This window comes from Dama dama, chromosome 20 (genome assembly GCF_033118175.1).
Source record: "Dama dama isolate Ldn47 chromosome 20, ASM3311817v1, whole genome shotgun sequence".
Lineage (NCBI taxonomy): Eukaryota > Metazoa > Chordata > Mammalia > Artiodactyla > Cervidae > Dama > Dama dama.
This window is the reverse complement of record NC_083700.1, coordinates 34,731,603-34,754,885: the sequence shown is the minus strand read 5'-3', so window position 1 is coordinate 34,754,885 and position 23,283 is coordinate 34,731,603. Positions and strand designations below refer to the sequence as shown.

The window sequence follows — 23,283 nt, the reverse complement described above, 5'->3', positions numbered from 1 at the left end:
GACTTCATCCCTTCAGAATGCCAGAAGTTGTCCTGTAAAATAGGGAACAAATAGACACAAAATATACAAAATATTACACCCAAATAAAGTCACTAAAAATTACTTTTAACACTTACTGCAGGTAAACCCAAATGATAATATATTTATTGTACTGCAAAATGAATGGTTCAGTGCCGCCAACCCGTGTTACATTAAAATCCTCTAGTCACATTAATTTGCAAACAAAAATTTACTGTTTTAATGTTTAATGTTTACAAATTTACATTTTGCCAGAACAACAAGGTGTGACAAGTGAAAACATAATTTTGAAAGGTAAAATCACTGGAATAGTCTTCCAAGTTATCAGCTACTGAACTGACAAGATAAAGCTCCATGAAAACTGGTGAACAATTTGTTCTTTTCCATTAACTACAATGTGTCAGATTTTTAAAATACAGATTATTTTTTAATCTATGCCAAGTGGGGAGTAGATCACAAGACAGTCAGTTCCAGTAGCATGTGATTAGCTGGAGAGAGGACAGGCTATACAGGAATATTTCTTTGTTTGGGCCAATACATGAATGGTCTATTGTCTTACTGTCTGAAAAGAAAAAAGCCAACTCAACAGTGCCATCTCCTGGAGAAATTACTAAATACCCCACTATTTAACTCATTGTTGCAGTTACTTAATATATTACTTTTAGTTTTCATTATATGCTTACAGAATATGTTGCCTTCTTCAAACTGTACTAGCTGCTGGGGACACGGTACCTGGCATATGGCACTCAGTGTTTGAGTGAATGAATTATTTCAGTATTTAACTTTTGTCTAATGACACAGGCACTAAATACAAAAGTTGCACTGTCAGATCTCCTTTGTGAAATACCACACCTAAGATCTTACCTTACTTGCAAGACTAAAATATGTAAATTTATCCTATTACTAAAACCATCCTATTCTCCAAGATAAATCCTATAGCAGAAAGATGAATTGAAAGCAGGTACACATCACACAATCATTGTTTTTGTTAATAAGATTATGTCTCTTATTTAAAGACACGAAAAACCTTAAAGGATTTAAAAGTCTGCAGAAAACTACAGTCGATCTCTTTCAGTAATTCTGTAATTGGAATTACAGAGGAAATGAATTTTGTTTCACCTGTACAGTGCAAGCTGAAACTGAGAGCAACTTTATTCCTTAGTATTTTTTTCTTCCCTACATAATATACATGATTCCAAGACACTTCACCTGTCCCTAAAGCATGTTTAGTCCATTGCTGCATTAATCTACACTGAGTTAAAATGGGTATTTATTGTTTAGTTCTCCCTACTAGAAGCTTCATGGGAACACAGACCATACCTACACCACAGCTCTATCTCCAATGCCTAATACCTTACTATATTTTTAGTACTCAAATTTGCTAAATCTGAACAAGTATTAGTTGAGATGATTTTTCAATGGCATTTCTTACTAGGATTTAAGAAGTGAATGTGAGAGAAACTAATCTCATGATTATCCTATATTTAATATATCACTAGAACTGTTTCCAGAACACTGGTGACAATATACCTCTAGTTCCCTCTTTTCTTTACCTGTGTATGTTTCAAGCAAAGCTTTTTTCCCAAATGTTTCCCATCACTGCAGTTTCCAAATGTATATAAGGACATGTTTTTTGCTGGAAAAAGGTATGAATTTAATATGAATTCAGCCTATTCAAATAATCAGAATTTTAAGTCAATAGAGTAAAATTTCCTAGAAATATTAATGAAAATAATACACAATCAATTATGCATTATTCACATATGGATTAGTCATGTTGTGGATAATATATTCTCAAATCTCATTGAGGTTTCCAGGTATCTTGGCTTCTCATACCTGACACTTTAAAAATTAAGAGCTGATGATTTAAAACCAGAAAAATCTGTGTTCAAGTCCCAATAGCTTAATTTTTTGGGTCTATGGTCACACATCCTTAGATTCTTCATCTGTTAAGTATGATGTTATAAGTAAAGATACCTACTTCACATGGCCATTTTTTAGGCTCCAATAGATTGATTCTTTAAATAATCTCAACCAGTCATATAATGGCAGCTCTAATGGGGGAAATTCATAGTATATTTCAAAGTCTAATGTAAACTACTTCTGAATTTAATCCATTTTTGATTGCCAGCAAGACCAAGATAGTGAATTCATTTCTTTTATAGTGATTGACTTCATTAAAAAAAATCTCATTCCAAATTATCTATTAAGGCACAAGAACTAGTACAACATTGTAGCTGGCTTATTCCAAGCCATCAGTGTTTTGGGGAGGACCTCAAAACATGTTCTTTTTGATGGTCAGTTAGTAGCATCTTCTTCATATAAGGAAAGCAGCAAAAATACCCATTTACTCAAGAAAAACTACAGAACTGAAAGGGGTTCACAGTGGTATTAGTATCTATTACACATGAGAAGGAGTTGGACCAGTTGGAAGTTCATCTGTCAACACCAAGGAATTGATAATAAGTTGATTCTGTTGTAGAGAGCCAGTAAAACAATTTTAAAATACTCTGATAGGATATGGCTGTTAATACCACTATCCTTTTTGCCTCTAATATAAACATTTTATACACAAGACTGCATTCGAAGAGAACAGTCTATTAACAAATATTTTAAATTTTTCTTTATTTCAGAACTGCCTTTATGTACAGACATCATAAAAAAATGCACATACACTGGAGATTTCCCAAGGAACTGGAGATGGAAATAAAAGTTAAGGGCAACTAGAAGAACTGAAATTGTCCCCAAGAAATTCTACGGATCACACGTCCTTAAATGTCCTTGATAACCTCTTCAAGTTCTTCCTTTGTGAACATGTGGAAATTCTGGCCAGGCTGCACTGTGGCTAGCTAGAAAGAAAACAGAGAAGGGTTAATAAACTGGGCTCGATTACCTTGCTTTAGTCCTCGCATGGTCAGGAGTTGTTGGTGATGCAGCTGTTCATTAGGAACTAAGGGATCTGCTGTCCCAGGGATAGCCTTTCCAGCAGCAGGTCCCTAAAATAGCTCGCTGACTCCAAAATAAAAACTCTTATTGACCAAATTTTCTATTTTGAGGTTAACCAACCACATAATAGTTAACCAAATGCCTGGCGTCATTGTCACTTCTTGAGATTACTTCAACAAGGATCACAAAAGCAGCAGTAAATTGGGGTCAGAACGTTTTTCTGTTGAAGATTTCTTTAGACAGGTTAGATTCTGAAATAGACAAGCATATTCACACACTTGCAAATTAAGCTTGTGTGTGACCCTGGGATATTTGGACACCCTGTACCTCAATTTATATCGGTATAATGGAGATAATAATAAGAATAGCACTTAACTCATATGGTTACTGCTGTTGTTCAGTTGCCAAGTCGTGTCTGACTATGTGTCAATCCATGTAAAATGCTTAAACCAGTGCTTAAGACATTATAATAAGCACCTCTTAATTTAACTATTATTGTTGGGTGCTATTTTCTACAAAATTGTCTATATGCTAACTTAGTAAGAAAAAGGTTTGTTTTGTGTTTTAAAAGGACTGGCCATGAAAGGATCCCATTAACACTGACAAGAGGAAATCAGCTGTGACTCAAGGTATTTGTAAAATCCAGCAGTCCAGGTTACAACATATTTAAGCAATATAAGACCAGAGGCAGAAGATGGTTAGTTTCAAATTTAACCAAATTCCCAGGTTTCCCATCATCTCTACTGACAACACAGTCCCATGTTCCAGGGCAATACTGAGGGACAGGGACAACTTCATTTTTGCCTTCAGCTTTTGTGTTTGTTTGAGATGTCATTTCCTTATATTTTATTTTTTAACTTTAAACATAGTAGGGCATTTTTTGAGTAATATTCACTACTGGTATTTAGTATAATTTGAAAACTGCCAAAATCAGCTCATCCAGTTCCATGATATGAACATGGAACTCTGCCTCAACTACAGGTAAAATTTAGAAAAAGACCACGGCTGCACATCTCAAAACACCTGAAGATCTAGCCTAGGGACAGACTAAAAAAACCCTGCAGTCTCCACTAGATTCTCCTAAAAGATCTATCCAAGTACCTGAAATGTCAGTAGAGTCCCAAACACATTTGTAAAATATATGTCAAATAATTTACTGATGTCCATATAGACCATAAGTTCTATTTCAAGGAAATTAAAATATATAAACACTTCCCTTAAGGACATGAGGACAGAGAGATACAAACTCAGTAAACCAGAGGAACAGTGAGGGGCTAGAGAGTTTTTTGTCAAGTCACCTATGGCTCACAAGCTAGTCCTCCTAAACCATTACTGGGGCTAAAAACCAGAAACTGGGTAATCCTGAATTAGAATAGTCCTGTAAAACCAGGCTGCAAATCAATACTAATAGGACTTAAACCAAATACTGCCTTCAGGAAGGTACTCATCACTGGATGAGTAAAAATAAACCCTTGCATTTACATAATGTTACATTTATTTACATAATGAATATGAAAGCTACTTTTCTATTCGTCTCACTTTCAAAAAACCTCTGTGAGGCAGGTAAAAGAGTTATTTTCTTTTAGTGATGTGATCAATAATTAACTGCTAAGCACCTGTGTAGAAGTTATGGTTGTACAAGGCACTAGAGATCCAAAGATAAAGTCTGTCACTAAGGGTTATAGAGGCCAAATGCTTTTAATGTCAGATAAGGGTTGTAACAGAGCCTGGCACACAGAGAAAGGGACAAAGGAGCAATCTAGAGAGTCCAGGAAGGATTCAGGGACAGCAATCTTAAGTAGCAGAGGGCAGGCTGAATATGCAAATACATAAAAGCATGAAACAAGATGATGTATTTGCAAAACAAAGCAATTCTGAAAGGCTAGAGCAGAGGTTGCATATGAAACGAGACAAAATGGAGAGGTACTAGGAGTGAGAGCTCACAGAGACACTGTATTCAAGTGGTTAAAAGTACACATCCCCAAATAAGGCCTGGTTTCAAACCCTGACCCCACCATTTACCAGTGCTATTACTCTGGGCAAGGTCCTACCTTCTCAAAGACTCAGTTTCCTCCTCTGTAAAATGGAAATAGGAACACCTAACCCATAGGGCTACTGTGAGGATTTAACGATAATTGCATGTAAAATTGTTTTTTTTTTCCTTTGCTTGTGCATGCGTGCTCAGTCATGTCTGACTCTTTGCAATCCCATGGGCTGTAGCCTGCCAGGCTCATCTGTCCATGGGATGATCCCAGCAAGAATAATGGAGTGGGTATCCATTTCCTCCTCCAGAGGATCTTCCTGACCCAGGGATTGAACTGCATCTCCTGCACTGGCATGCAAATTCTTTACCACCAAGCCACCCAGGAAGCCCTGGTTCTAGCACACTTGCTATTTAACCTTCCGACGTATGCTCAGTTACGTCCGATTCTTTGTGACCCCATGGACTGAAGCCTGCCAGGCTCCTCTATCCATGGAAATTTCCAGGCAAGCAAACTGGAGTGGGTTGCCATTCCCTTCTCCAGGGGATCTTCCTGACCCAGGGATCGAACCTGTGTCTCTTGCATCTCCTGCATGTAAAATTAGCAATTTTTAATTGCATGTAATGATAATTTCAGGTAAAATTAACCTAACAGGTTAAACATATGCCTTAAGAGGTAGTGAATTATTGTGACAGGAAAAGAAGTTTGGAATTTATCTTGCAGACAATAAGAGTCACAAAAGATTTTTTTAGCAGCTGGCTGCCCATACGTGTGTGCTGTGCTCAGTCATGCCTAACTCGTCTCTTCCTATGGACTGTAACCCTCAGGCTCCTCTCCATGAGATTTTTCAGGCAAGAATACTGGATTGAGTTGCCATTTCCTCCTCCAGGGTATCTTCCCAACTGGGGGATCGAACCAGTGTCTTCTGCATCTTCCACATTGGCAGATGGATTCTTTACCACTAAGCCACCTGGGAAGCCCCCTAGAAAAGACTTTTTAAAAGTGGAGAACAATCGAGATTAGCTACGCAATTCAGAAAATCCACTTCAGTAGCACAATGAAGTAGCAGGGGAAATGGAAACGAGGAGGGCAAGGCTACAGTCAGGAAGACTGGTTAGGAAATCTCTGAGAATATACAAGGCAGCAGACAATTGAGAGACTGAACAAGAGAAGGCCCTGGGAGGAGGGATGAAAAGGCACTGATATGAGAGTTATTTAAGGAGGCAAAGGCACAAATCAGTGAAGACAAAGGGAGGTCAGTGTCTTCAAGGTTTCTGCTGTAAATGACAGGTACACTAGAGGTGTCATCAACCAGGATTAGAAATATGAGAAGAGGAAATGGTTTTCAGGAAAAACAAGTTTTAGAAGTGTCAAAAATGTGAGGTGTCTGCTTCAGAAAAAGTCATATAGTAAGTCTTAAAAATGACCATGAAATCTGATAAGGAGGAGTATGTTAGCAAGGGACAGTCTCAAAAATAACAGAAACCAATGGCAGTGATTGAGGAATATATGAGAGGTGAGGCAGTGAGGACAATGAATACAGAATCATCATCTAGCAATTAAAGGTTAAAAAAGATGATTAATAGCAGTAAAATGTAACAGGCTCTTGAACCTCAAAATTATGAAGCTAAGTGAAAGCAGTGAGACACAAAAAGAATACACACTGTAATCCACTTATAAGAAATTCTAGAAGATGCACAACAAACCTATAGTGACAAAAAGCAGATCAGTAACTAAAAAGGGGCATAAAGGAACTTTGGGGGATGACAGAAATGTTCTGTATCTTGATTGTGGTGGTAGACACAAGGGTAATTCATTTGTCAAGATTCAATGAACTGTAAACTTAAAATAGGTCCCCATTACAGCATGTACATTATACCTCAACAAAGTTGATCTTTCAAAAAGGATACTAGGTAGAGAGAGAGGCTGACAAAGGTGAGTTTAATTTTTTTTTTTTTCCCTAAAGAAAGATTCATTGGAAAAGACCCCGATGCTGGGAAAGATTGAGGGCAGGAGGAGAAGCAGGTAACAGAGGATGAGATGGTTGGATAGCATCACCGTCTCAAGGAACACGAGTTTGAGCAAACTCTGGATATAGTGATGGACAGGGAAGCCTGGCGTGCTGTAGTCCACAAAGAGTCAGATGTGGCTTAATGACTGAACAACAAGGTATAAACATACTTGAGAAACTGAGGACAAATACCTGTTCTAATAGGTTTGGTTGAAAACTGGTGATGAGAAGAGAAAGACAAAGGAATAACCAAGATAAAGTTTTCAAGGGGATGTCAATCCAAATTTAAACGGGAGGAACTTTTATAAATTATTATTAACTGCATTATGCATCTCAAAATCAAGAATATCCCACTGAGCCTATAACTCAACAATAAAAAACCAAATAACCCACATTAAAAATGGGCAAATGACTTGAACAGACATTTCTCTAGAGAAAATAAGGGGCTTCCCAGGTGGCTCAGTGGTAAAGAATCCAAGCAAGCCAAATACCCCCCAACCCCCACACCCCAGCTCTTCTCAGATCGTCCCACCTTTAGGCCAGCCCCTTGTCCTGGCATCCAATTTTGCCCCTTTCCCTGCGCCTGCAGAACCTGGTTCTACTGGTGACAGACTGATAACAATACTCTCCATTCTTCTGCCCATAAGCGGTCAATCCTCCTTCAGAGGTTTAATTCAAATACACATCTTCTCAGTCCATGAAGAGTACAGCTGAAAAGAATCCTGCTTAAGTGCTGACTAGTTTAATTTCTGATTTGTGATTCCAGCCTCAGTTGGCCTTTAAAAGTTTTTCTGAATTAAAACATACGCACACACCATGCCTCCAAGGGTAACCACTATCCTGACTTTTTACGACAATCTGTGATTCCAGCCTTAGCTAGTATTTTAATGTGATTCAGCAATCCTTTTACTCCTCCCTGTCTTCTCTCTTCCGTATTGAAGACACTTTTCCAAATATTTCCCATTCTTCTTAATTTCACTGTTGCATTCACCCACCCTCAGAAGGTGATCTAACAATCACCAGGGAAATATAATCCCTCTCTCCCAATTCATTTCCAAACTTACCTTATCTTATCATTACTTCCTTTCTTCCTGTTTACTCTTAGGATGCTAAATTAGGGCATTCCTAATCTAGTCCACATCTCTCCCGGGTCGTCTCTTATCATCTCCCCATCTTACATACATCTCACATTCCAACAATAAGACAAAATCCTCAAGGTTCCCTTTGATGCCTGATGATGTTTTACATGTGCTATTTGCTTTTCCAGAATACCATTCTCTTCTCCCTTTTCCAAACATCACTTCTTTCAGTAATCTTTCCTAATGTCCCAGTGTAAGTTGTATGTTCCCGTGTCAATCCATTCTTATTGCTATTACAGAAGTATCAACCCAAGCTGTAACTATCTGTATGTCCTCTATACCACACAGTATACTATTAACACTTAAATTGGAACTGGACTTTCTGTGTCTGTATCCCTGGCATCTACTGATACATAGTACCTGGCACATAATGGGTATTCTATATAATGCTGAATCAATTCTACTGTCTAAAATGAACTCCTTCATTTGTACCATGTCTTCTCTCTCGAGAAATTTTCCATCACTAACTTCTGCTTTAAATTCTTTTAACATTTTTTTCTATTCTCTTGCTTCTTTTCAGACTATGAAAGTATTTTCTAGTCTTTCCGTATCCTTAAAAAGACAAAAATCTTTTTCTTGAATGCTGCCCGCTGCTGCTGACATTAATTTCTTCTTGAGAAGGCAGCATATTCTTGTTTTGTCCTCTCCATCACTCCCCTTTCTTCTTTAACTCATCAAACTTTGGCTTCTGCCATTACTACTTTACTAGAATTGCTTACTCAAAGGAAACCAATAATTTCTTAAGAACTGAGCATATAAAAATGTGACTGTTTTGATCTATTTAATCTTTAGCAATGAGAGCTATGGTATCTGAATAAAAATCAATAAAACAGAAAAGTACCTCTATGTTAGTTGCATTCAGCTTCTCCTCCATTACTTGTTTGAGGATTATGAGTGAAGATTTGATGGCTTCTTTCAGTGTCATAGACTTGAAACAAACAGGGTAAAAAGAGTAGCCATTAATTGTACAGAACTCTTCTTTCCTACACAGATCCCCCTTGTAACCCCCACCTTTCTGAAAAAATGATTCAGCAAATATTAATAAATCAAACATCTTAGTAAGTACAGTGCATTATCTGTAGAATTCAAGTAAGTGGTGTATAAGTAGAGTACAGTTATTCAGAGGGGAAAAAAAAAGCCTTATTTTGAACCAGAACAAAGTCCCCAACTTTAATACAGTAAGTGATCTTTGAAGGAGAAAGAGTTAAACTTCTCCAGTCCTTGTCTTTTAATTTAAAAACAAGAAAATACTGATGATATCCTATGAATAATTCCCAAATGATCTAGAAGGTAAGCTAATGGTTTAGAAAATCTGCTCTTTTCTTATCCCATTTTATACTTAATTTCCTGCACACGTAAAAGCAATACAATGAAGGATTGCTATAAGCAGACATCCCTGTATGAACCACCTGAATGACAATATGGCAGTCTTCAGCCACTACCATGAGTCACCTAAAACCAAATCTTCCCATCCCACAAAGGTAAAAAGCCCACTTGCTTGAAGAGCCAGACTAATCAATACACAACGCTAAGTGAAGCTGTGAAGATAAAGGATAAGCAAACTGTGGCATATCTATACCATGGTGTATCACTCATCAATAAAAAGAAACTATTGAAATGTTCAAGAACATGAACATCTCTCAAAAACAGTATGTTGAACAAAACGCAGACACAAAAACACAAACTGTATGGCTGTATTTATAAAAAGGCCAGACAAAACTAACCTACAACGGCAAATGTGGCTGAAAGGGAGGGAGAGACTGACTGGAGAGGAGGCAAGCGTTTTGGGATGGGATGATGGAAGTGTTCTGTATTTTAAGTGGTGATTACCAGGGTACATACAATCATCAAAATTCATAGAACTGAACTCTTAGGTCTGTACATTTTATTGTATGAAATTCTACCCTGATTTTAAAAATAATAATAAAGGCATGAGAATGCTTAATTACCTTGTGGTAAACTTCTTGCAAGGAGCTCTGGGCACCCTCTGAAGCGGAGCCAATTGCTCGAGCATCACACTGTACAAAGGTTCCAGATGGGTCCATGTGAAACCTGCAAAACCATCAAAAAGAAGAGGATTAAAATGCTTAAGAATGGTGATATTGTCCATTACAAATGTCTCTCTAAAAAAATACAAATGCTTGGCCCTGCAGCCAGGAAATACCAAGGCATACATCCAAAAGATGTTCCATGGCTGGAGAAATCAGATCTTTTAAAAAGTGTTTAAGAAAACAAATAATTTCCTCTGGGATTTAGAGAAGTACATATAAATATACTTTATACATACAGTATATATAAATATGACACTTATGTATGACTATCCAAATACCATTTGAGGATAAGGATCAAATCAATATTCCAAAGCAAGGCTCTAAAACATATTTTGACTATAGTAACAAAGTTACTTCTCCTTTCTTTCCAGAAGTAGCACTGGTTCCAATAGGGGTGCTCTTCATAAAATCCCCAAATTTGTCTTTGTGTAAGCAGCCCAGAATCACTCAACTTTATAGAATTAGAAGCCCTTCATTTTTACAACTCTATAATAATCTTTTTCAATTGATAAACAACCAATCCCATCCAAAATGATAAAAAAAGTCTCCCGAAAAGGAATCAGGAGAAAAATGATAAAATGGTACTTACAGTTGGGGTCCTTTTTCATCAACTCCTCCAAATAACAGCGCTACTCCAAAGGGACGGGACTAGAACCACAAATCAGAAGATATTAAAGTGAAATAAGAGGGCAAGGAGACCAGGGAAAGACATGCTCTGAGGACAGACATCCTAAGTCCCACAGCACAGCAAGACAGCTTGGTACAATCACCACACTCACCATGGCACCTGGGTCTGCGTCTTCTTCTCCAAACTGGAGCGCCAGATTCGACACAGCCTGAGTCACACTCTCCACAGTCATGGTCTCATTGTAGGTGAACCAATGGTTCTAGAAGAAGAGCAATGCATGGTCTACCTTTTAACAAGAAGGGCACTAAAAGTAGCCCACCACCTCACTACACACATCCCTTTGAAATGTGGTTGAAAACTGAAGGCTCAAGCTCGGGTGTGTTCTCCTTAACACTAAACTCAAAGGTTTGAGACTGCATGAGAAGAGGAGGAATAGCTCTGGAAATAAAGTTATACCAAAAGGACTCTGGGCAATGACGGCTAGAGGATCGCTCCCCTGAAAAAGAGCTAACCCCTCAAGGAACCAAATTTAGTCTCTTCACAAAGTGAAAGTTAATAGCTGAGTGCCACTTTCCCTCAAAGATTCTATTTTATTATTCTGCTGGAGTTTAAACTGAATGACTTATTCTTACGTAAGTACTGACAGCAAACTTGCAAATAAGCACAAAGAATTTTTACCAATCAGGTATCTTTTTTTCTGACCAGTCTACTCTGCAGGCAGCAAGAGCTCAGTTAAAAAAACAAAAAATCAGTATTCCTAAGCAGCATTTATCACCTGGTACATATCATTACTCACCACAGGAGAGCTGTCATTTGCAAGCCTAGCAGCAAAGGGCAGGTGGGGCAAAACTCCTTTAGCTACCTCTCCCTCCTGCTATGGTGCTCCCACAGAAAGTCAATTAGGGAACAGAATGCAGTGCAATGCCTACTTTACATAAGGCAAATCAAGAAAAAGCAAGAGACTGTCAGCGCTATTTACCAGGGCTTCCTTAGAGCCGTAATGGTTGGATGGCTGGACTCCAGGCCTCAGAAAGTTACAACCACGGGTTCTGCTCAAAATCACTCCCAAGAGCTACATCAGGTATTAACACACATAGCTGCAGTATAGCCCAGGCAATGTATCACCACTAAACAAGGAACCGAAGCATCATGGTAAAAAGGAGAGGTGATGCTGATTTTACCTGTGTCTCCACTCTGGCTTTATCAATTAAAGTCTTAGCATCAGCAATTAGCCCACTCATGGCACAACCTGCAATGTAAAAGCAACAGTGACCCAGTAAGCCGAATCCTTGTAGAACTTTTTCTTCCACTCAGGAAATACTGAAATTTTGTTTGGAGTGAAACCACGGCAGCCAACCAGCAATCCCATAGCACTATACCCACAAAATTAAATGAGGAAGTATCTGCACTGAACACAAGTATAATTATATCACTAACAAAAACCATCCACAGTGACACAGAAGTCCAGCTATTAAGAGAGGAGACCAAGGACAGCTAATCAAACATGAATTTTCATATTTACATACTCAAACATTCCTTTGTCACTCTTTTTAGCCCATGCAAGCACTAACACTCCAATAGGAAAAATAAGGAAAAAAAATTTAAAAATAACTATCTCACTATGAGCTACAGTGGAACACCCTAAAGTAAAATAAAAAATCTTCTCACTTCCTGGCCAAACATCAACTAGTTATAGTAGAGATGGCCCAGGAAGTTGAGATTATGGCTTTTACTTAACATGTCATGACTCAAATCCAAATTTCCAGCCTAAGTCTCACTCCCACAGTTCAGACCTATAAAGCCAAATGACTCCCTTAATATATAGGCATGGAGAGACCACAGATTCAACTCATTTCCCTTCTTGACTTCATCTTCTTCCCTGGCACTCATAACCAATCAAAAATCCCAAATTCTATCGATCACTATCTGATTAGCCTGTCTGGTATTAACCCTTACCTCACCAATGTCTGGCCACTTCCTTGGCTAAAGCCCTCCTCATCTCTTTATTTAGACTGTTAAAAATTTTTCTGACCGGGTCTCCCCGCCTTCAGTTTCAGTCCCGTTCACTCTACCTTCAACCCTACTGTCAGAATGGTTTTTCTAAAATTCTAATCTCATCATATCACCTCAATGCATACAATCTTTGATGTCAATGCAAAAGGATCAAGTTTAAACTCTTTTGTATGGTAAAAAGGACTTTCACTCTTTGATCCCAGACTCATTTCTTACCATGTTACACCTCCCAGTCATCCCAAATTGCCGGTGCCAGGGTATTTTACATTTTACACCATCACAGGTTTGCTCTTTTCTATACCCTCTGATCACAAAGCTCTCCCCTGCTACACCCAGACACTTACTCGCTTGGTAAATACCTCCTTATCCTTTAGGATTCAGCTCAGCTCAAGCGTCACCTTTATGGAATTATGTTCTAAAAGCCTCACTACCACAGGCCCCAGGCAAAACTAAGTATTTCCCTAATTATACTTCTATTGAGCATATGCCACAGTCTTTCTTAATATCTACATCATTTAATTGCATTGACTTATTTACCTGTTTATCTCTGTGATTAAACTGCATGCTCCTAGAACACAAAGGACTATGTCTATGTCTCTCTCTTTTCTGTGTCCCAGGTGTTTAGCAGAAAGTCTGGCACATAGTAGATTGTCAGTTCGTTTAATGAAGTGACCCTGACCTACCTCCAAAAAGTAGATGAGATGGCTTGAGATGGACACAATATTCTAATCCTTAAAGACTAAATCTCAGTTTCTGTATCTATGAAAGAGATAGTGTCAAGCTTCCTTTGTCACCATGGCATTTGGTTCTGATGTCTTCAAGCAATTAATTATTTTATCAATGTTTCATTAATTAGATGACTAGATAGGTTAAGAAAATGTGGGCAGTCAACTAAAATACCATGCTATAAATAAGTAGAACTACTCCTTATGTTACAATGATGCCAGAAGCTACAGGAGGGGAATTTATCAGAGACCCAAAAGGGGAGGAAGGGAAGGCAGGGGGAGATAGAATAAAATGATAAATCTGAAAACAGAGGAAGAGTAGTGATCTGGGTCAAAGTCTATTATCTTTATACTCTCTGCATCTCTGTCACTCTGAAGATCTTTAAGAATTTCTCTTTTCTCAGTGGACACCCCAAGCTTCCTACACTATAATTCTGCTCCAGGTGGTCTCCCATTGTTATACATCCATGAAGATCCAGTCATCATAGGGAGCTGGCCTATGATTCAACTTTTACATATTTCAATAACCATCACAAGTGCCAAGTCTAAATTTGAGGGAGAAAGGAACTTCTGGGAGTAGATGAAGCCTACAACTGCTTCCTACTACCGATACTATGCACAATGGCCTGGAAAGCAACAGCTAACAAGGGAATAAGATGTTCACCTAATGAACCTCCCTTGGAAAATCAAAGAAGACTGATGAACTCAGCAAGATCCTACAGAACAGTCTTCCCCTACTTCTTACCTATGTGAGCATCAATCTCTACAATTTTCTCAATGCTGCTGGGCTCCATGAGTGGAGAGGTTATTCTCTTCTCCACAGCTAGGCATACACCCTCTGATGTCTGGATCCCGATGGCTGTGGAACCAAGCTAAAGAAAAACAGGTTATGGTTATCACAGAGAAGTCAAAGAATAGTCTCACCTACTCACCAGAAATCTCTCTGTGTATCTTCACAGGATAGAAGCTTCAATCAGTCATCTCTAGTACACAGAGAGAACAGCAGTCCCCTAATAAATAATGTACTGTTCCCGTCAGTGGCAAGACCATTGATTTACAGAATTCTGTGCTTGTAAAGGGGAAGTTCAATAAGGTCTTCAAACTGTCTGGAAAACAATCAACTCTAGTGCCAATTTTTTGGAGAGGGGCAGGTTCTAAAGTCCTAAACACAGTGGATGAGAAATAATACAACTGTAATGTTTCTTTTGGACTTGGTATCTTTTTACCTCTGCTATCTTGAATTATCCCCAAAGGTAATATCCCTCAAATCTATGTGACCTCCAGAAAAGTACTTAGCTTAAAAAAATTTAAAAAAAAAAGGAAAGAAAGAAAAAGAAACACCATCAACAACATAAAAATCTCTTTCAAGGTCACGAGCAGTTTACAATATAGCTTGATTTCATCCCTCCAGCTGCACACTATCCTAGTCACCCACCCTTCATCTCACATCTGCAAAATGGGGATAATAATAATATCTATACATCTAGAAGGGTAAACACACTAATACATAAAACACTTAAAATGGCAACTTGCACATAATAAATGAGCAACAGATGTTAGCTGTTTTATGTGCCAAGATGACTTCAACAGCCGCCTACTTAGTCTCCCCATCTTTAATCTCTCTCCCAATGCATTGTTCATGGATAGCCTGACTGACACAGTAATATGCTATTTTCATTATACTTCTTCTGTGAAGAACCAATGTCTCCCTATACTGCCTACAGCATAAAATCCAAGCAAGCTTCCAGAGTTCTCAAAACCTAATCATACTTTTCTCTTCCAACTTTATTATGCATTATCCTCCAACCAGATTCCCCAGTTGCAGCCAAATCCATTTTCTCATGCCACGTCATCCCCTGCATCTGCACCTCTGCCATGCCGTCATCCCTGGAATACTCTCTTTCCTTTTCCAATCCAAATCCCACCCCATCATTCATAAAGTCTCCCAGGACTATATGTGCTCGCTCCTCTAAGTAATCATTTTTTTCACTTAGTTCTACAAAGCAATGACTGTCAGTGTGAGCATCAAATTCCCGGAGTCTGTTACCGCAAAGTATTCGAGTGAATTTCTTGAATCATTGTGCATAACGTGCTTTCAACACATATGCAGACTGAATGATCATAGCTCTGTATTATTTTTCAAATGTACAAAGTTATGACCTTATTTTTGTTGTTGCTGAGTCACTAAGTCGTGTCCAACTTTTTGCGACCCCATGGATGGTAGTATGCCAGGCTCCGTGGGGCTGTCCAGGCAAGAATACTGGAGTGGGCTGCCATGACATTATTTAGAAGTGTTACTAAATGTATATACCTGCTTTTCATTGTATATTTTCTTAATCCACGGTACATGCATAGCTGCAGGAAATGAACTGTCAAAGAATTTTATGTAAAAAATGAATGCTCTTACTTCTGAGTAAAGGTGCAGACTGAATATGTGCATTAGCTCAACTCCTTCCCCAAACCTGAGGATAGGAGATTAAAGGGCTTAAGCATGGGTAGGATAAATATACTAGGACAAAGAGAAAGGCACAGCCACAGAAACAACAAAACTTTCAAGAAAGAAGGTGGGGAAGTGATACTTTATTTAGCAGACACAAGAAACCCAAATCCTCAGCTAAGTAAAGAAAGCACAGACGCAACCTGATTTATATCACAGGACCACCCCACTACTGGTGCTCAAAAAGGGAATGATGGCAACAAGGACCTCTGGGAATAGAAGTGCAACAGCTAAAAATGACAAGATTAGTTCAGTGTGTGCTTAAGAAACAGATTTCCAGATCCCTTACTCCACGCTGTAAAGCTAGAGTATGCCCCCCACTCCCACTCTTGCAGATGACTCTGGAAAGCATAAAATGAGGGTGTCTACATTGGAGGACACCAGGCACGTTCAAAGGCAGGAGTACTACTGTCAGAACAAGGGGGTTAAGTAAAAACTGACAAGCTTAATGTTACAAATCCCAGCCTTCTTCCCCTACACTGCTCTCAGAAGTGAGTAGCCAAAAATACCCTTCAGGCATGATATGAGAAGAGGAAGTTTTCTCTACAGCAGGAGTTTTCAAATATTCTGATCCAAATCTACATTAAGAAATATATTCTACATCACGACCAAAATGTACAAATAGATACAAAGAAATAAATATAATAGAAACAAAGTTCCATGAGAAAAAGAAAAGAAATCACCAACACTATGGGCAAGGCATCCTGAAATCCACTGCTCCATTTCACTTAAAAAGAGAGATGCTCCTACTACCTGCTAAATTGACCCAATGCCCACTAATTCAAGATCTGCAGTTCAAAAAAATGTATCTAAAGAATCTAGCTAGTTCAAGGGGAAAAAAACCTAAAGAAAAAAAATTTTTTTAATCCTTGAAGAATTAAAGTATTCTTAATTCTTTAATAAAGCAGACATGAGAAATCCAAATCCTAAGCTAAGTAAAGAAAGTCCAGAAGCAACCTGATTTGTGTCATATCATTTTAAGGATAAAATGATAAAACAATACAAGAGGGAGTTAAAGGAAGATGACAACAGAAGATCCTAAATGTACAGCTATGCAACAGGCCCAGAGAATCAGTCCAGGTGGCAGCAGGTAAGAGGCTCAAAGATTTCTTTAAGAATCTTTAACAAGATACTTAATGTGCCTGGGTGTTTTGAGAGGATACATAACTTGGAGACCTTGGGGATGAATTATTGATATTTACATACTAAATCAGGCAAATTTTTTAAAAAGAATTATTAACTCTCAGGAAAACAATATTGTGAGGAAACAGAGAAACAGTTCAGGTAGCTGGTCCATCATTTTCTGCCCACTATCTATTACAATGCTTCCACCTTTACTTCTACATCTTCAACTAAGAATCTGCTTTGCCCTTTTCCAGACTGTCATACAATCATTTTCCCCAAAATACACTTTTTAGAAGAGGTTATTTAGAGGCAAACACAACAGTTCTCTTCAAATATGGGAGGAATTGTCTTATGGAAAAGGTTTAAACATCCTGTATGGTTCAAGGGTAAAACTAGGGCCAACTGAAGAAAATTTCATGAAGGTAGACTCTTGATTCAATACAGGATAAATTTCTAAACCATTATGACCTATTTTCAAACAGAATGAGCTATCTAGTGAGAAAATATTCTGTCACTAGAACTATAAAAAAAGAACCTGTTGATGTAGAGGTGATTGAAAACAGTAAAGAGCTGGACTAGATCAGTAATTCTCAATACTTGCTAGACACTAGAATCACCGAGGGAGTCCTTAAAATACTGACGCCTGGACCTCATTCTCCTAGACCTAATTTAGATTTAAATCAGAATTTAGACTATCCACAATCCAACAAAGAGAGGTTCCCACACAACTAAATCTCAGTATATACTTTCTAACTAATTTTTTGAAAACTGGTTTGAACTATTCAATTTTGTTGTTAGATTACAGAACACATCTCTTATTCAATCCCAAAAACATCTAGTACAAATTGAAAAATTTACCAACAAGAATACAGGTGATCAGTTAAATAATTTGTTCAAGAAGGCAAAATATCTCGCAGGTGCTAACTTGGGAATTCTATACCCTTCTCTTTATAGTTAAGAACATTACAAACACAAACATGTCCTTCCAACCCCACTAAGAAAAAGTACTTACATAACTGTGAAGCAGTTATTTGTTTAAAAAGTTTTCAAATAGTTGGGACTGAATCTGTTATAAAAATGGGTAATTGTGCCCAACACTGTAAATCAACTATACTTCAATTAAAATACTTTTATGGTTAACTGTGATTGATTAAAGGGAGATAAAGAACATTTTCTAAAGAAATTATTTAAATACATTTACTCCAAATGCTCTGCCAGCAAAGCATTAAACATGAAATTTCAAAAACTATCCCACTTGATACTACTTGATACTATACCTTGATAGCTTCAATGGCATATTCGACTTGAAATAATCTTCCTTCAGGAGAAAAAGTATTCACGCCTCTATAATTAAAAAAAAAAAACAAGAAGGTATTAAAATTTTCAGAGAAAAGAAAAAAAAAACAAACTGTAGAGACATTAAACTCAAGTTCCCTGACATCTAGCTCAGATATGCATATTGTTGTTATTCTCTTTTAACCACAACAATCTTCTATTTTTTTGGTATTAACAGTTTTTCAAGAGAATGGAACCTATATACAGAACCCTTCTGTCCCACTCCCCGACTATCTTCAAACTGATCAAATGAGAATAGGTGACTTTCTGCCTCAAGCCTGAATCAATTTGGAATCCCTTTGGTAAAGTCATGCCCCCAAACTATCAGGCAATTCTCAAGAAAATGTGCATTTATTCTTATCCTCTTTCCATTATGTGAATTTGACATTTCTTTTTAGTAGAAATCAGCCACAGGGACATTTCTCTGTTTATTCCTATGAATCAGTATTGTTATCAGAACAACAGACAGATCTGTGTGGTTCCTAAAACCTAACCTGATTAATTTACTCAATATCTTATACTAATTATATGCCAGAATGCTCTTCTCCCTTAAACAATTCCCAACCTTTCCTTGCTCCAGTCTGTTAGAAATTCCTTTGGAAAAGAGGCAGCATAGTCTTAGCTATACAAGCTTTCAACACGTGATGGACACTAAGAATATTTGAACAAATAAAAGCAAATAGTTGTGTTCCTTGGTTTATGGAATCTGGAGTTTATAACATATAACTATCATGATAAAGAGCAGTGTTTACAAATTTGTTTTGTCAAAAACATTTTCCCCCCCAAAGAAATATGTGTGTGTGTAACTCCCAAACATAAAACAGATAATAAAGGTTGATGTTTACTGCATGTCTACTATATGCCTAGCACTGTTATAATCCTAGAAATGACAACACACTTAATCTTCAAACAATCCCATGAAGTAACTAAAGCAGATACTATTTTAGAGAAGAGGAAATTGAGATACAAAGAGGTTGAGTAATTTGCCCAAAGTCACTCAGCATATAAGAAGCAGAGCTGGAATGAGAATTCAGGCAATCTGACTACTGAGACGAAGCTTCTATCAGGACTCAAAGGAGAATCTCACCATTCCAGCCTCTCATTTTCCCCAGAGGTGCTTTCCCTAAGGTGATTTAAAAGGAAATTTATGACTCTAAAGGACAGTTTTTTAAAAATCACTGAGAGGGCAGTTAGGGCAGAAGATCTGGGATTAAATTCCAGTTGTGTCACCTACTAACTTTTCTTCTCTCAAATGAAAAAAAAAAAAAAAACATATATCCTGCTTCTGTCACAATACAATTGGTACTGAATGGCACAGATTGTGAAAGTGAAAGTTTAGTAGCTCAGTTATGGCCGACTCCTTGCGACCCCATTGACTGTAGCCTACCAGGCTCCTCGGTCCATGGGATTTTCCAGGCAAGAATACTGGAGTGTGTTGCCATTTCCTTCTCCAGAGGATCTTCCTAACCCAGAGATCAAATCCAGATCTCCCACAACATAGGCAGCAGACGCTTTACCGTCTGAGTCACCAAATTACTCTGTGAATATGAATACAGTATTTTCGCTCTAATTCAGGAACTTCATCCTGGTGAAGTATTCCCATATCTTCTCTAATATGGGCTCTGCTCTTGGCCCTCTTTTCAAACTTTCCCTGGATTATTTCATCTACGCTAAGCACTGCTGCTGCTGCTGAGTCGCTTCAGTCGTGTCCGACTCTGTGTGACCCCACAGATGGCAGCCCACCAGGTTCTCCCGTCCCTGGGATTCTCCAGCCAAGAACACTGGAGTGGGCTGCCATTTCCTTCTCCAATGCATAAAAGTGAAAAGTGAAAGTGAAGTCGCTCAGTCGTGTCTGACTCTTATGCTAAGCACTAACTACTTCCAAATCTCTATTGCCAGTTTGACCTCTTTCCTCGTTAATCTGAATGACTTCTGAGTTTCCACATGGATATCCCATTAATACCAAACACTTAACACTTTCCAATCATATTGATATATCTTAAATCCAGTCATCCTTTCGAAATCAGCTCCACCTGCTGCCGTTCCTACTTCATTTTCTACTTTAAGACACCTCCCATCTCCCAGTTTCCCAGGCTAGAAAGTTCTGAATGATCTGACTCAATCCTTCCCTTTTCCCATATTAGTGCATGAGTGCTCAGTCTCTTCCATCGTGTTGGACTCTGCGACCCCATGGACTGTAGTCCAACAGGCTCCTCTCTTGTCTGTGGGATTCTCCAGGCAAGAATACTGGAGTGGGTTGCCATTTCCTCCTCCAGGGGATCTTCCCGACCAAGGGATGAACCTCCAGCTCCTGCATGGCCTGGCAGATTCTTTACCACTGAGCCACTGGGAAGCCCTTTCCCATATTAACCATATGCCAAGTCATATCAATTTAAATCATTTCCTCCCCCACAGTAACTCAACTCTCCCTTCCATTCTCAATGCCCTCATTACCTTTCACCTAACTATGACAGCTGTATTGACTATGACTGGTATTGACTCTTTCCTCTAATCCAGTCAATTAATTGCTATAAAATACAATTATGACTATGTAACTTAAAATGATAATTAATGGTACAAAATAAGACCCAAACCCTTCAGCTTCAAATTAAAAACCACCCAATACTTAGCACCAGTATTTTTCTCTGAACTCCCCCTATTCCCATATGTGTATCATATGTGCCAGAAGCCTAGAATTTTCCCAAACATGAACTGTGCTTTCCCATGGCCCCTCCTCTGTCCATCTTATATTCTCTCCCTCAAATCTATTGACTCTTACTGTGCATGTTTATTAAATTCTTACTCCTAAACTCAGTTTAAATATCAACTCCTTCTAAAGTTTTCCATAATCCCCTTATAATATCAAATGCAACCTCTGTCATTAAAACTCCCATAGTGTTGATTTCAGCTTCTCTAATGACATGAACACATTTCTGACTTATACTGTAGTTACTTTTGTAAATAGTGGTTGTTTTTTTTTTTTTTTTTGGCCATACCTCGTAGCTTGCAGGATCTGTTCCCCAACCAGGGATCCAACCTGCACCCTCAGCAGTGAAAGCCCAGAATTCTAACCACTGGACCACCAGAGAATTCTCCTGTTAAGTAGTTTTTAAAGGACAGTCTCCCGTACGAGAGAACAAGGATCACTATTTTTGTTCATGGCTGTATGATCAGCAACTATAAGAGTGCCTTGTACACAGCAAGCATTTAAATATATGAACTAAGCTGACTATATTTTAGGCATTCTTACGAAGATACAATGGAGGAAATGGCAACCCACTCCAGTATTCTTGCCTGGAGAATCCCATGGACAGAAGAGCTTGGTGGGCTACAGTCCATGTGGTCGCAAAGAGTCAGACACAAGTGAAGCGACTCAGCACGCACGCATGAAGATACAAAAATGAGTAGCATAAAGCAGTTAATAAAGATGTTAAGTAAATGATCACAAAAACCTTAACAAAGGTTTTCTGATGAGGACAATTTTCATTATACACACCCTTACTCAAAATTTTATCACACAAAGACAATTCTCTTCAATGTTCTAGAAAATAAATACCGACCAACAAAGTCATTTTATAGGACGATAGGAAAAAGTCAGTTTTAAAGCCTCACATACATCTTCTGAGTCAGTAAAGTTTTTTTAGAAGTAGCAGTTCTAAGTGATAAAACTTTCAACACAGTTCAACATATACTTGAGAAGAAATGCAGCTTCTCAAAGCCACCTAGTAAAGAGAAAATATTTGCCTTTCCTGGGCTCAAAATTTTTAAGCAACTTAACAGCTATGTGAGTCATAACTGATCAAAACAGAAACTGAAAGTAAAAATGTCTACAGCATAAGTAGATACAACTTAATATTAACATTCCCAAGCTCTGAAAGGTTTTTTCTTTTAAATAGAACAATCTCACAGCTTTGATTTCAAAAAAAAGGTTTGGTTTTCGACACACTTAAAGCAACTTCCCTTAAACTTTTTAAAAGTCAAAAAGGCTGTTTCAGTCAGCATGATGACAAAACTCTTGAGAATCACTCTAAATTCCAGTTCCCACAAAATCAGACTCCAGACACTGTATCTTGGCAAAGCTGAGTCTTCCTTCGCTCCTCTGCAGAAACTAGACATTCCAGGACGCCCTACTACATCTCAATCAAAGGAATAGCAGCTTTATTCCCACAACTAAGAAACGGAAAACGAGGCTGTCCTACTAGAAAGACAAGGGAGCTGAAACCATCTAACCCATTAAGTGATCCCTAATTGCTTTTTCTTCCAGGTAGCGCGTTTACTTTTAAAAGGCAGTCATACACAGCACAAAAAGAAGGGGAGAGAGGGTGACTCTCGGCCTTCCCCGGGTTAAAGGTCAGAGTTCCGGGCCCCATCAGCCTTCTTTGCCGAAGCACAAAGCGGAGCTTCACGCTTCCGCATCGACTTGGGACCCAGCAGTGACTCAGCGGTAGGACAACTGAGGCCGAAGGGCGCAAATCTAGCCTGGGGAACACAGCGGACGCCTGGGAAAGGGAGGAGACCCCCGGCTGGGCCAGAATTCGGGTTCGTGGGGCTGCCCGGATGACACGGCAGAACCCAGGCCCAGACCGGGCCCCGAGTCCGCCCACCCGTTACCCGACCCTATTCCCCCCAGCCATACAGACCTGTCGTACTCAGACCGGGTGAGAAACATGGTAAGGGCAGGAGAAAGCGGCAGTGGCTACTCCGGGCTTCTTAGAGCCAACACGAGTCCACCTGCAACCAACTCACCCACACCGCCACACTGCCAGGACCACTCTCCCAGCTGCGCGTGCGCTCGCCACCTCTTCAGCCCGCC

The 23,283-nt window shown here is 38.7% G+C and overlaps 1 protein-coding gene across 1 annotated transcript; it reads right to left on the bottom strand.

Annotated features, from left to right (window-relative positions):
- Positions 1–2,626: 2,626 nt before the first annotated feature.
- Positions 2,627–23,269, bottom strand: PSMA5 (proteasome 20S subunit alpha 5). The gene is made up of 9 exons (XM_061121227.1): positions 23,111–23,269; positions 18,413–18,479; positions 14,259–14,385; positions 11,957–12,024; positions 10,927–11,034; positions 10,737–10,795; positions 10,046–10,148; positions 8,938–9,024; positions 2,627–2,867 (listed from the first exon to the last, which is right to left on the bottom strand). Exons 1-9 carry the CDS (start codon positions 23,137–23,139, stop codon positions 2,790–2,792), a joined length of 726 nt encoding a protein of 241 aa, XP_060977210.1. The 5' UTR covers positions 23,140–23,269; the 3' UTR covers positions 2,627–2,789.
- Positions 23,270–23,283: the final 14 nt, after the last annotated feature.

What these genes read in the sequence shown, in the direction of transcription:
- PSMA5 (XM_061121227.1), bottom strand. Translation starts at nt 23,139, where the DNA reads ATGTTTCTCACCCGGTCTGAGTACGACAG. An exon ending in ATGCCATTGAAGCTATCAAG is followed by an intron (nt 14,386 to 18,412) that starts GTATAGTATCAA and finishes GTTTTTCTTTAG; the next exon opens with CTTGGTTCCACAGCCATCGG. An exon ending in AAGCCAGAGTGGAGACACAG is followed by an intron (nt 11,035 to 11,956) that starts GTAAAATCAGCA and finishes CTCTTCTTCTAG; the next exon opens with AACCATTGGTTCACCTACAA.